This window comes from Xenopus tropicalis, chromosome 4 (genome assembly GCF_000004195.4).
Source record: "Xenopus tropicalis strain Nigerian chromosome 4, UCB_Xtro_10.0, whole genome shotgun sequence".
In the NCBI taxonomy this organism is placed as follows: Eukaryota; Metazoa; Chordata; class Amphibia; order Anura; family Pipidae; genus Xenopus; species Xenopus tropicalis.
The window spans coordinates 80,481,931-80,496,285 of NC_030680.2; the positions used below are offsets into that span (position 1 = coordinate 80,481,931).

At 36.4% G+C, this 14,355-nt stretch overlaps 1 protein-coding gene across 3 annotated transcripts in view; it reads right to left on the reverse strand.

The window, feature by feature from the left end:
* Positions 1-14,355, reverse strand: part of ak5 (adenylate kinase 5) — a 112,093-nt gene that overhangs the window by 65,006 nt on the left and 32,732 nt on the right. For all 3 annotated transcript variants that reach the window (XM_012960520.3, NM_001112994.1, XM_031899783.1), the window contains one exon: positions 10,169-10,360. In XM_012960520.3, coding sequence (XP_012815974.2) covers positions 10,169-10,360 — 192 coding nt within the window. The remainder of the gene's footprint in view (positions 1-10,168; positions 10,361-14,355) is intronic.

Here is a 14,355-nt window from a genome sequence, read left to right on the forward strand (position 1 = left end):
TTTTGACTACATAGCACTGTGTATTCTTGTATCGCTTTATAAATAAAGTTATGCATACATATATACTCTTGAAACAACAAAAAACCACCATTTCTCACAAAAATTTAATAAGCTCAATTGTTGTCACAACTTTTTGCTGCAGTCATTGTGTGAGTTAGTGGCACACTAAACGTACTTAACATGTAAAGCTGATCCTTGCACATAAGCATTTTGCTGTGTAGCACCAATGTGCCCTGCCAGTCTGTTTAGATGAATCATGGGCAGTCTGCCTATTAATGCAGGTAGCACCAGGCTTCCCACAGCAGACAAAAGAATCAGCATACTTGCGCCTAATGAATCACAGGCAGAAGTCATTTTGACGATGAGAAGATAAAAATAATATATCACAAAACAGAAGATTTTTAGCACAATTGCATCAGGTTTGCCTTGGAACAACTTCCCTTTCTGACCGCAATTACAATGGAATTATGGGCAAAAATTCTGCATTGTGGGTAAAAAAACATGCCGACTTGTACATGAAATTGCACTTGTACACTTCAGCTGCATTTATAAATGAGCCATGCTTTCATGATTGTTTAACTCATCTCTTAATGAGCTGATTTCAGCTACAATAGCAAGCAGTGTTTAGGACAGCAATGAAAAGACAGACTGTTTACAGTAGTAATTATGTTTACAAATAAACTTAAAGTTATTGAAAGTTGCTTAGAGTCCTTGTATTAGGCAAAATTGTATTTTTGGGTTTACAACCCCATCTGTTGCTGTGCTCTATATTAGTTGGCTACTAATAACAACGCCTTATACCATTTCTTATTTGCTATGAGATGTGGTTTGGCAAAAAACATATTTACACATCCTGTATGCAAACTATAATGTATTTATTCAGCTGTTTAAGTGTAAAATTAATAGATTTCCTTTTCCGAGATCAGAAACCATGCTCTGCATAGCAAATGAAAAGCAATGGAAAAACTGAAGATATAAAAAGATATATTGATACTGTGTATAAAGCAAATTCTCTGTAAACACATTAGATTTACCCATGAAACAGGTGGTTCTGTACAAATCAGAGCTCCATACTGTGTCACAGATCCAACAAGGGCAATCATACAGTAAAAAAAGCCTACATTCTGTAATATACAGCAGATGTGGAAAATATATATATTACACATAAAAAATATTGGAAAAGCTTATTTGTTTATATGGTGATCAGTTTTACTTGAATGCCAAAGAGGTAGGGTCAAATATAACTCTAAAAAAAATATAACTTTTATAGTTATTATTACCCAGTGTTACTTTCAGAGATCACTAGATTGACAATATAACATTTTCAGAAACAATATGTGACATGAAATTATCACACAGCAAATTTAAAAACTTTTGTTAAAAGTACAGGCATCACTGCTACTTCTGTCAATACTGGAGTAATTAAAGGGGACATACAGCCACCCAAACACAACAGTAGGAAGCTCTTCTGTTACAAATCCATGATACTAGCAGTGTAAAACAGCTAATACTGCTCATAAAGTGTTTAATGAAAACTCTAAGCAAGTTTGCACCAAGTTGTTTGGTCAGGATTCCAGTATGTCTCCTTTACAACTTCCCATTATAAAGACAAACATGCAGCCTTTATCTGTAGCAGGAATAGAGCAACTTCCTCTTCATTTAAATGGGATGTCTGTAGCATACTCCTACATTTGCCTACTGCCTTATAATGTATATACATTAAGACTTATCATGCATTTCCACTGCAGCTTATTTAAATCATTTTAAAAATACAGACATACTCTTTCATAACTGCCACCTTCAAAACAAGGTACCTTTTATTTTTACTGCCCAGTCATGTTACTCGTGAAGCCATGTTTCCTCAGTATCACTGTTCTTGAATTGCTTATCTAATGCCATAAATAAATTTCCAGTTTTATCAGTGAATCATTTTGCACTAGTGGATTTACTGCCCTAGTGCCAAACAATCAAATTAGCCCAATATCAGCTACCTTGGGTGGCCACCTTTACACAGATTGAAAAGATGTTACCGCGGTTCTGGTAAAAGATCCTCAAAGTCCTTTAATGCATTAGGGTCTTAGTATGTAAAGGGTATTTTTTTAAAATTGGTTTAATGCATTAACGATCGCATTAAAATGGCAGGCATAGGCACTGTCAGACTGAAGCAATTAGCTAGTGTTGTCCACGATCCAACAAAAAATTAAACCTGAACAGTCAAGATCTGGGTAATTTTAGGCCAGATGTCAGTTGGGTGGACCTGTCAGGGGTGCCCATACACTGCCTATTATCTGCAGTTTATCTGCCCCAATCAGTCTGAAGTACCTGAATTGGCAGGTGAAATCTGCCCGTGTATGGCCACTTTTACACTACTATACATTGCTTGGATTTTTCTTTCTATGGAGTTTGGAATCAGCAGCTGTAAAGCATTTTTTTTCTGGTCAGTTTTTTTAAAGGAATACTTTCATGGGAAAACATGTTTTTTTTTCAAAATACATCAGTTAATAGAGCTTCGCCAGCAGAATCCTGCATTGAAATCTGTTTCTAAAAACCCAAATAGATTTTTTTATATTTAATTTTGAAATTTTACATGCGGCTAGCCATATTCTTCATTTTCCATGTGACTTTGATAACTTCAGTCACACTTTACTGCTGTGTTGCAAGTTGGAGTGATATCACCCCTCCCCTTCCCTTTCCCCCCAAGCATCTGATTAGCAGAACAATGGGAAGGTAGCAAGATAGAATAGGATAACAGAATAGCACTCAACAGTAAGAAAACCAAGTCTGGCTTGGGACTCCTCTAGTTACATGGGAGTAGGAGAAACAACCGGTTATCTGAAAGCAGTTCTAATGTGTAGCGCTGACTCCTTCTGAAAGCTCAGACTCAGGCACAATGCACTGAGATGGCTGCCTACTCAACAATATTAGTTCAGAAATAAAATTTTAAATGGTAGAGTGAATTATTTGCTATGTAAACAGTGTAATTTAGAAATAATAAGTACACCATAAAAATTATGACAGTATCACTAAAGGAACAGATCAGTGTAAAAATGAAACTGGGTAAAACAGACTGCCAAAAATAAAACATATTTCTAATATGGTAAGTTAGGCAAAAATGTAATCTATAAAGGCTGGAATAAGTAGATGTCTAACATAATAGCCAGAACACTACTTCCTGCTTTCAGCTCTCTAACCTCTTATTTAGTCAGTGACTTTAGGGGGAAGCATATGGGACATAGCTGTTCAGTTAGTTTGTAAGCATGTAGGTCAGATTCAAAAACTAACTAAACAATTGTGTCCCATATGCCCCCCCCCTTTAAGTCACTGATTGGTTACTGACGGCTTACAGCTTAGACAGCAGACAGGAAGTAGAGTTCTGGCTATTATGTTAGACATCTACCCACTCCAGCCTTTATAGATTACAATTTTGGCTAACTAACTATATTGAAAACATTTTTTATTTTGAGCAGTCTATCTATTTTTACACTGAACTGCTCCTTTAAGGACTTGAGACACATATTCAACAAGCAGATAGCGTTACATTTTATGGTATGACTACAAAAGATCTGGTGAGTCAGATTTATATACTACAGTAACTACAGTGTTATTTTCTCACCAGGTGCAGTAAAAATTTCACTGCTGATGCATTTATTTTTCAAATTATTGAGCCAGGCATAATTTACAGTATGGAGGGTTAAATAAACAATGACTGGATAGAAGACCTCGCTGCATCTGACATATTAAGAGTCTTACATAATGTGACTCTAGAAGGCTCATCGAGCTGATAGCTCACAACAAATGGGATCTTGACATTCATTTCTGAAGACATTTCTCAGTTTTTTTTCAACTACAATAATAGTTTAATATTGAACACTGATTACTGAATTCCATTGCCTGTTATTTATTATGGACAGAGTTTTCTTCCAAATGCCACATTTGATGATTATATATGTTATTGTATAAGAGGTGAGTAAATGCATACAAGGAAACAGCCTGTTGTGCTTGGACATCAGGGCTCTTTTATTATATAGGCAACCATGGGCTGGGCCGTTGGGTAGTAGCTTTGGGGGGGGGGGCTGTACATAAGTGTCTTTTTTGTTTATTTCGTACACTCTCAATCACTGGACACTGGCAGCAAAATCGGTGATGCAGCTGCTAGGAGATGGGATTGTACCTAGGCTGGTAGTACACCAAATTACAGCTCTGATTACAAAGCTGTTTGGAAAAAGAAAATAATGCAGTTTAAAGATAGCTGTAAATTAAGTATTCAGATGTATAAATCAGTTTTTCATTATTCATTATTTACAGTTATTAAGACAGAAATGAGCATTGCCCCTATGAATTATTTGTATACAAATTACACATGCCATATTTAATGAAATGTATTTCATTACTATGACTAAACAGGACTTTTTTTTCTTTTTTTTTTTTTACAATTGCTGCTTGTAATTATTCACAATTGCTAATAATGTGTTTTTATGAATCAGTTTTCAATTACCAATACTGGGCATACAAGCATACAAGTTAATATGCAACACTTGACTCTGCTCTGGACATGCAGGTATACCAAACACTTCTTTTCTATTTCAGAAATGGATATCCACTTTACAAACTGGCTTTTGTAGGCTGCCAATAACAACTGAAGTATATCTAATTAATAATCAGAAGCATAATAATATGTATGGTGTTAATTATTCAATGTACTCACAATGTAGACTGGCCTCACTGTGAGAGATATTTGTCTGCTGCATCACCTTAAATTGACTATATTTATATATATTCACTGTTTTAGTCTATACCTAGATGTCTATAGAATGTTCAGGGTTGGACTGGGGAAAATATCTGGGGGGCCCCGGCACTTATGGCCCAGACCGCATCCCCACCTGCCGCTCCCCTGCTACACTCCCTTCCACGATTGTGCAGAAGTATAAGGTACGCATGTGGGGGGAAGGGACTGGCAGCCGGTGAGTGGGTGAGCAGGTAAGTGTGCAGTCAGAAGTGTGGGGGCCCTGGGGTAGCAGCCCCAGTGAGCCTCGCATCCACCCCTGAGAATGTTTACAGTCTTTTAAATGAACTAGAACCAAATGTTTGTAAACTCACTAAAAACAATGTTGGGACCAGGTGCTCATTTAGCTTCCAATTAACCAGTAACAATAACCACAGAGGATCTGGACCACAGATTCAGCAGCCGCAGCTAAAAAATAAAGGGCTCATGTACATCCTCAAGTGCAGCAGCGGTCCCTGCAATTTCCCTGCAGTCAGTTGTGCTTAAAACCACTTTTATTAAAGGTTCTTTTGTCAACATGCTCTCCTTGCATTTCCTTATAGTTGTGCTTGCTCAGTCCTTCCTGCCTTCCATTCTAAATTGTGTGCTGCTGCGCCTATTGACGCAGGGTAACCCTGGAGCTTTTGCCCCCTCCTGACGAGGCTGTAGCAACAGGGCTCCCTATGGGCCTCAGCATTGGAAGAGTATGCACCCCTGTTAGGCAGGAAACACCCAAGACTTTCTAATGTTGTGCTTAAATAAAACTTTTAGTGGTCCAGCTTTTCCATACCTGGCTATTGTTATTGGTAATTTGTCAATGGAACGTGGCTGATTTTATTGTCTTGCCCTTAGGCCAGCCATTAGATCACTGGTCCCCATGTATTACACAGTGACCTAAACAACCCCCTACCAGCCCAATAGCAGCCCCTTTGGTATTTGCAAGAATCCACAATCCAGACCATTAATATGTTTGCCGTTATACAGATGACCAGTAAATGCTACCTTCTGATTGGTGCTATAGGTTATTAGGCCTTTTTAAAGGGGTCATTCACATTTAAATTAAAGAGGAACTCTGCCCAAACACAATTGAAGCTTTTTGAAAAGTAAACATAATTTCAAGCAACTTGGCAATATACATCAATTGAAATATGCAGCCTTTTAATCAAAAATAATATGGGTTGGAGTAGTTTCCTAAGCCTGGCCCCTGGTTCTCCTGCTGATCTGGCTGACTAATTTAAGACAGCTTGAATTACCCTTGCAACCAGGCATTGGATTAAATAAGAGACTGTATTATTAATAGGAAAGGGACTGAAACAGAACCACCCCTTTAATATCTGCGTAAGCTCCTCTCAGATATCAATTAGGCTAATGCCACACGGAGGCTCAAGCCGAGAATTAGTGCCAATGTTGACATTAGCTTTTTAATTTGCCTGCACGCGGAACCTTCGTGTCAGCCCAGGTGCAGGCACACATGGTGAATATCAGCTCTGAAATGCAAACTCTAGCGTTTGAGCTCTCATATCCACCATGTGGGCCTGCACCTTGGTTGACATAATGGTCAAGGAAGAAAGCTAATGTCAGCGTCTGGGCTGATTCTTGGCTTGTACTTTTTCATGGGCCGCGATCAGCCTCCATGTAGGGCTGAAGGAAAAATATTCTAGTCCCATGCATAGTCCAGTGACTCAATATCTGCAGGCACATATGCTTATTACCACCACAGTTGTACTGTTCTGGCATTCACCAGTATGCCCTGAATCTGTCTGTTCATTATGGTCTGCTGTCAGTGGCTTCTTTGCCTTGGAATAATGCATCAGTAGGGAGAGCACAGTAGATTTACTGAAGTGATGAAAAGTAGTTTGGCGTTGAAAGAGGCCAGAATGCAAGTGGGACTAGATAAAATTACAGTAAAAGTTAGCAGGCAATGCAATTTATTTTCAAGACACAACAGGATGACAGAGCCCTCACAATAAGAGTAAAGTCACCAATGCTCAGTCATTTAAAAGGAATAAGCACTGTACTGTGTAATTCTGTAATTCTGTAAATCTGCAAGTAATCACTTGAACGAAGCAATCTATGATGTTACTGTAGCTCTGCATTTCCTTTTATTATTTATAATATATATTTACTAATAATTAAATGATTTCTCAGCTACAGTGCATTCTGGGCCTATACAACCAAAAGCACTTTCTAATGCAAAGCAAGACCCAATGCTTCCAAGGACAACTCATTCTGTATTACACTAGCTGCACAGAGGCACCAACACATAGCAAAGTGCTCAAGTGCTATTCAATATAGCACTCAGGCTTGATCCCTATATAGTTAGTTACATAGTTATATAGGGCTGAAAAAAGACCAGAGTTCAATGCTGCACACACATAAACCTGTACTGACCTATCTATACACTCAAATACATAAACCATATATACCAACATCAACACTTACTGTAGATTAGTATTACAATAGCCCTGGATATTAAGTTTGTTCACAAAATCATCCAAGCCCCTCTTAAAGGTAATAAACCAGTTGTAAAGTAACACATCAGTCCTACTGAAAAATATAAAAAATATTCATTTTTCTTGTCGTGTTGGACTGATATAAAGAATGTATCTTTATTTTTAAAACTGTACCACAGAACAGATGGTGAGAAAGAACAGCGCATAAATGAATCACTTAATACTCAGTAGGATCTTTAATGTGACAGAGCAAAAATACTGTTGCACATTTAACTCTGAAATAGCAAACTTCCACCCAATGGCTTTCAATCCTTTTTCTTTTAGATGTTTATTTTTCAGGACCCCTCTTATTGTTTTACACTGTCATTGGGTAAGAAGCTATTCAGACTACACTAAAATGTAGAGATAATACAACATTGCTACATACTGTACATTGCTATTAATACTAGAACAATGTGTCTTGTTATTGAAATGTGGTAAACTGGTTTGTTAAGAGAAATTTTGTTAGAAAGTAAGATATACAGTAAATGTAAATTATACAATTATACAAGTATATTAAGGGTTCCATGGTAAAAAATTCTGCAGTTAACATTAAGTAGGGAGTTAGAAAACATTGACACCAAAAACATAGTACAACAATGTAAGCGTTAAAACAAGAGTGTAAAGCGACTGAATGAATGGGAGTGCCAATAGGTAGATGTAGCCAAACAGCAAAGCAGTATGTTACTAATAAATGCTGTGGTTTTTCTGTAGGTTTGAACTTAGTAAAGGATATCTCTACTGGTACATACTCCTGATTTACACCACCTGCTAAACCCTTTTTGGGGATTTTAAGAGATTATAATATAATGTGAAGGTTATGGGTGGTGCAATGTTACAATAACCACAATTACAGCAGTTCTATTTAAACTGTTATACCCTTTAATTCTCTAAATTTTTTGTGATTTTCCCAGAATAACACTTTCTACATTAAACTACAAATGATACTGTATATTACCATATCTACATCATACTAATACATAGGCTATTTCAGGGTAAACCACAGCGCAAGTTGTCCGAGGAAAGAGGTTCTATTCAACAGCTCTTCCTTCATTTAAATACAATTTACTGACTGCTAAGATGTAAATGGTGAAAAGCCTACATTCCATTAAGAAAAAAAATGTAACTGTTACCATACATCCAAGGCTGTGTTTTACAGTTTGCCTAACTCAGTAGCTTTACTGAACTGAGTGCTATGCTGGGGTTCATGTGTCCCATTGCAGTAACCCATTAAAAAATAATTAGAAATGTGCTTCCATTATAATGCATGTTTAGACTTATCACGTTTAGCCTTGTTGGTTGCTATAGGTTACTGCTTGGGGCAAATTTGCTCAGTGTTAGTAAATAAAATTATCCTTGCTCAATAAACAAATGATCACACAGTATACCAGTGATATCAGATACAGTACTTTGCAATCTTTCATGCATTATCTGTATGAATGGTATAGAGAAATTAAATGAAAGCTGAATATATATATATAATATAACTGTTATACACATCAAGATAATTTACAAAGTTAGGGAAAAGACAAATCATCAAGGTATTACTGAATCTATAAGCACTGAAGTTATATTTTAACACATAAAAGCTTTGCTGTCATCCTAGAAATCTATGGTGTGTTCTGCCTTACTGCTAATAGAGGGCCAGCCACACCATTTTGAGCCCCCCTATCATGTGTAATCGTGGGTTTCCAGAGTGAAAGAGCTAATTAAATATCTATCATGGGTTACCTGGCAACTAGCATTTGGTCTGCTTGCTGTTGGAGACTAACCTTACATGATATAATGGATAATTGCATTTTCCTTTAAAAGTTATAGAACACAAAATGAACATCTCATGCCCTGTCTGCACAGCTGAACACCTAGTAACTGTAAAAACTGGCATACAAGGAGGTCAGAGTGTTATTTTGGTGTCAGCTACATTTATAACAATAAATCCATGGTTGCTAGGCAGTTGCTAGGAAATAAGGGAAACAAACAATATTTGCACTGAAAAATTATTAACATTATTGGATTACACTCCTCTTAGTTATAAATATCTTTAATAGAATGAAATAGCATTTACTCCTGCTTTATCTGCCCAACCACAAAGAGCAATATAACACAGGAGGCTATAGAAGAGGTCAACTATGGTCAGATTATACTCCATAATTAGAGCATAGTTTGAAAATCCACCGCTCAGTTACATGCTGTTTTCCCATTAAAGTTAGTTTTCATCAACATTAAACTAAATCTTTGCTTTAAAGGGAATATGGGGAAAAATGCTGCTGTAAATCAGAGGAAGTATCTAAAATGAGGTGTAATTTTGACTCACCCCAGAGAGACTAATTAAGTGGGATGCTGAGTCTTTTTTAGTGACCATGGAATCTCCATTTACTAACTGAGAGAACAATCAATAAGGCTATTGTGAAAAAAAGAAAAACTTGCACATATCATAATAATGTAATTTCTGCTTGCTTTTACTGACAGACTTTGTTGTTGACTCAAGCAAGTTAATAGCCCACTAGTAATGTATAGGCTTAAAATTACCCCTTAAACAATCAAGGTCTGTTCAGGTTTTGTTTATAAATAAAGGAATGACTATGTCAAAAACACAAGGGTCCATAAATAAGATCCAGGCATTATTCTTACACCTTTCTCGTACAGGCCCCATGTGATCAGCCATCAGCCCAGTTTAGCTTACCACTTGGGTGCCCTATTATTTAAAAAACATTTTTTAAATCCTTTTTTGGATGAATTTTAATATAGTCAGTAGAAGGTGGTACTGCATATAGGTAAATATCTGTCTCTAGCCTCATAATATTGTACACAAATATAGGGGGTGCAAAATGATAAGACCATTTATCGGAATTCCTCAGTTACACTTGTATTCAGACACTCAGTTACAAAAGGTAGCCTTTTTCATTTGACTTACTGTGATGATGAGACCTTTTTCCTGGAAGTAGTTGACCAACGGGACTGCATTCTGCTTGAAATTCATCAGTCTCCGCTGGATAGCTTTGAGATTATCATCTGGGCGCCCTTGTTGCTCAGCACGTTTTTGTAAGCGTTCTTTTAGCTTGTGACTGGCACAGGCCAGGAACACCACTAAATCTGGGGTGCAGATCTAACAAAAAAAAAATCCAAACACATGTAAGCAAGCTATTTGAATGCATATGCATGAAAATATTAGTAAAGGGGCTGCAACTGTCAAATAATCATTTTGGAAAGTTGGGATTTTGAAAAAAATAAATAAATAAATATATATATATACGTTATCATTATATGCAGCACTCCCCAAATCACTTGTCAGGTGCACAAAGTCACCCCGCACACATTCAAATGCAGTTAAAATATATTGTAAAAAAAATACATACAGACCCAATAACATAGCAACATTTCGGTGCTATACACTGGTTGCAAACTTAAGTGCTGCAGGGACATAATAAAGATTTTGACTTATATGTTTTTATAGGATATAGTTGCCTGTTTTAATTTTTCTTTATGTCTCCTATTGTTTTAAAGGGTTTGTAATTGAGCTGTGACACCTGGACTCTGTATAGATATAATAATGGTATGATGTAATTTCCTGTGTAATCATTAAGAAGTGGATACCTTGCTATAAAGTATGTTGTATATATGTACCCATGGCTTGATCAAGGTGTCTAGAAGCACCAAAACATTGCTATGTTATTGGGCCTTTATGTGTTTTTTTACAATATACTGTATTTTAATTGCATTTGGCTTTGTGTGTTAGGTCGTCCTGGATTTATATATATATATATATATATATATGAATGTTGAGCAGCCACACTCAGATCCGGACTGGTTGTTCAGCTTTGGGTGCAGGATTTAAAATGGCATACAAAGATCCTATATATATATAGACTGTCATATAAAGCAGGGCACTCACAGGATTTAAAAGTATGGTGAAAAAGAAATAAAGTTAATTTGTTATTCCAATGTTTCAAACTTCCTTGAGACCTTTGTCAAGGTAACAACAGAGTGAAAACCACCAAACCTTATACCCCTCCCCCAGAAAATGGCGCCAAAAAGTGTGTAAGTAGTTGCTAGGAAACCGTATGTGAGCAAGTGATCAGTTTGCTGTTATTAGCTTATCTGGAAACTGTGGGCATAATAATGTGAAAATGTACATATTTACTATTGAAAAATGTTGCATAAAGTGGGATTGTTACAGTTTAAAACCACAGCATAGATCAAAAACCATATTCAATATGCAAGATTATACCGGCATAGATAGGACAGATTTTAAGAGATACAGCACAAAACATAAGTGAAAGGCTCAGTGTCTATTAAGATCGAAAATAGACAAAAAGTACATTAAAGGAACCAAACTAGTCCTGTGAGTGCCCTGCTTTATATGACAGTCTGTTATGATAGTGATTATGACACTGTATATTTACGCAGTGTGCACCCAGGCATTCTCTCTAATAAGCGAGTGCAGCTATTTTTTGAATATATATAAATATATATATATATTCTCTTTGCTTTAGAATACTTTCTTCAAATAAGTCAGAAAGCAGAACAAAATGCAATCAATACTTAAAAAAAGTTGATATAAAAACTGCCAGTGGCCTTCAGTAGCCAGCTGCTGAATTACAATGGGATATGAAGCAGAGGAACAGCTGTGAAGCTAAAATTGCTTATTCCTAATCTAAATTACCAACATGTGTGACATTGAAAGAAAGCATTCAGTACTATTTTATATAAAAATTGTATTATTCTGTTGGTTATATTATATATATATATATATATATATATATATTAATAATATTAATGCATAATATCATGATGCCAATTTTTAAAGGTATCTGCAAACATCCTTGTTGCACTTACCTATAGGTGCACTCAGAGCCAGAGCATCACTGCTACCTCCTGTTCTGAACTGCACATAAGTGCACTACTGATGATAGGAAACCCTGGAGCTACTGCCACCTTCAAACTGGCAGTAATTACAGGGTTTCTACTGTCGCCTTTGTCAATGTGTGTTGTACTTAAAGAATTCCACACAGGCAACATTTTGGCACTGAGTGGAGAAAAAATATGACATCTCAGCAATTTGCAGTGCAATTGTGTCAAATCTGCATCAAAGTATACTTGCATGCATTTTAATGTATTGGGTGCAATTGCATTAGTTCGTTAAGAACCATAGGAATATCTGATTTTCTCATGTTTTTTTGTTAGCCAGTTTATTCTTCAATTAAAATTTCCGTTATTCACTGTCACAAGTGTATGTTTGCAGTCTGTATGTCTGCAGGACTGGTGTATAATGATAACAATTTCAGGCTGTTGGCATTCTCTGCTCTGACCAAGTGGCTAGCTTGTTCACTTTAACATTTAGTCTCATTCTGCTCATTCCCTACTTGTCTAAAAATGCAGTTAATTAAAGCTTGACCTTTAATAATACTGATGATTTTCAGAAGCCCATTCCTGTTCACAGAATTCTCTATTACAAGTAAGGGTAATATGAGTGCTCCATTAAGCTACTCTAGGCTTTTTTAAACCATGATTTTGCCTATAACATCTTTGGAGCTTCACATAATGTAATACTGGGCAAATCTGAAAGAAAAAAATACAATAAGATCTGCCCATGCATGGTCTGTGTATCTGTACCAAGTTTTAACTTTTACATGTATGCACATAATTGCTGCTCCTGTTTAATGTTCCAGATAACTCCAGAAGTTTAATATTATTTAGACTAGCACTTGCTTTTAATTGCAATCATGCAATCGATTAGAGAAGCACTGATCATTTAAAAGAATTGGAGGAATCTAATTTGATTCCTGAATCTACATAAATCCAAATAGTTTTCATTCTGTAGTTAGTACAGGTATAGGACCCATTATCCAGAATGCTTGGGACCAAGGGTATTCCGGATAAGGGGTCTTTCCGTAATTTGGTTCTCCATACCTTAAGTGTACTAAAAAATCAATAAAACATTAATTAAACCCATTAGGATTGTTTTGCATCCAATAAGGATTATTTATATCTTAGTTGGGATCAATAACAAGGTACTGTTTTATTTCTACAGAGAAAAAGGAAATCAGTTTTAAAAATGTGAATTATTTGATTAAAATGGAGTCTATGGGAGACAGGCTTTCCGTAATTCGGAGCTTTCTGGATAACGGGTTTCGGGATAAGGGATCCCATACCTGTATAATACAATGCCAATGACAATTTAATCATCTTTACATTTGATATAGAATAATATATATTAATGAATTGCATGCGATTATCCCATAGTAATTCCAGAAGAAGAGAATCAAATTCTCGTCTGTCTGGATTTACTATGGGATAATCCTATGCACGTAGTGGGAATGATTCTAGTGCTCTAACCCTGACCAAGGACACAATACTCAGGTTTTCCTATGAACTGTATAAAGATGAAATTATTAATTAAAAATAATTTTGCATTTGCAAGCTTTTAAGGTCAATTGAAAAAGAGAAGCTTGTCCTTGTCCTCCAGAAATCTGTGTTTAACTGAAATTACCAAAATCATTCTGGATGCTATAAAGCTTCAGTACGTAGACAGGGTCAAACTTTGAAAAGCTATATTCCTTCAGACACCAATTACTTCATACACACATGACAAGGAGATAGAGATGGGTAAAATGGCCACAACATTTATTAACATTTTATCAAATAAATGGGACCTTGCCAGCCTAACCCAAGGCATTATTCTAAAGCCAAAATCACTACTATGCTCTGCCATTCCTCACTGAAGACTTGAGATCATTATATGTCATTATATCCACCACTGAATATTAGACTGCCTCTACCTACAGAGAGGATGGCCCCAAACTACCAGCAGGAGCTGCATCACCAACCATCAGAGAATTCAGCAGCCCTGTTGCCAGTCTTGAATCTGTAGTATCTGGATGATAGGAAATCCAAGCAGGCTGTCACCTAGCACAAGCAGTAGTAGCGTCTGTATCTATCAACCCACTGTTCAGTCACAGGAGAAAACTTCCTTTCTCCCTTTGCTAAAATTTCCTTTGCAGCACTCTGGCAAGGTCCTACCGCTTAAAATACATTATCATATATCCACTGTTTTGATCCAGAGGAAGGCATAAAACCCAATCTGCAGCTAGTGCCAATTAT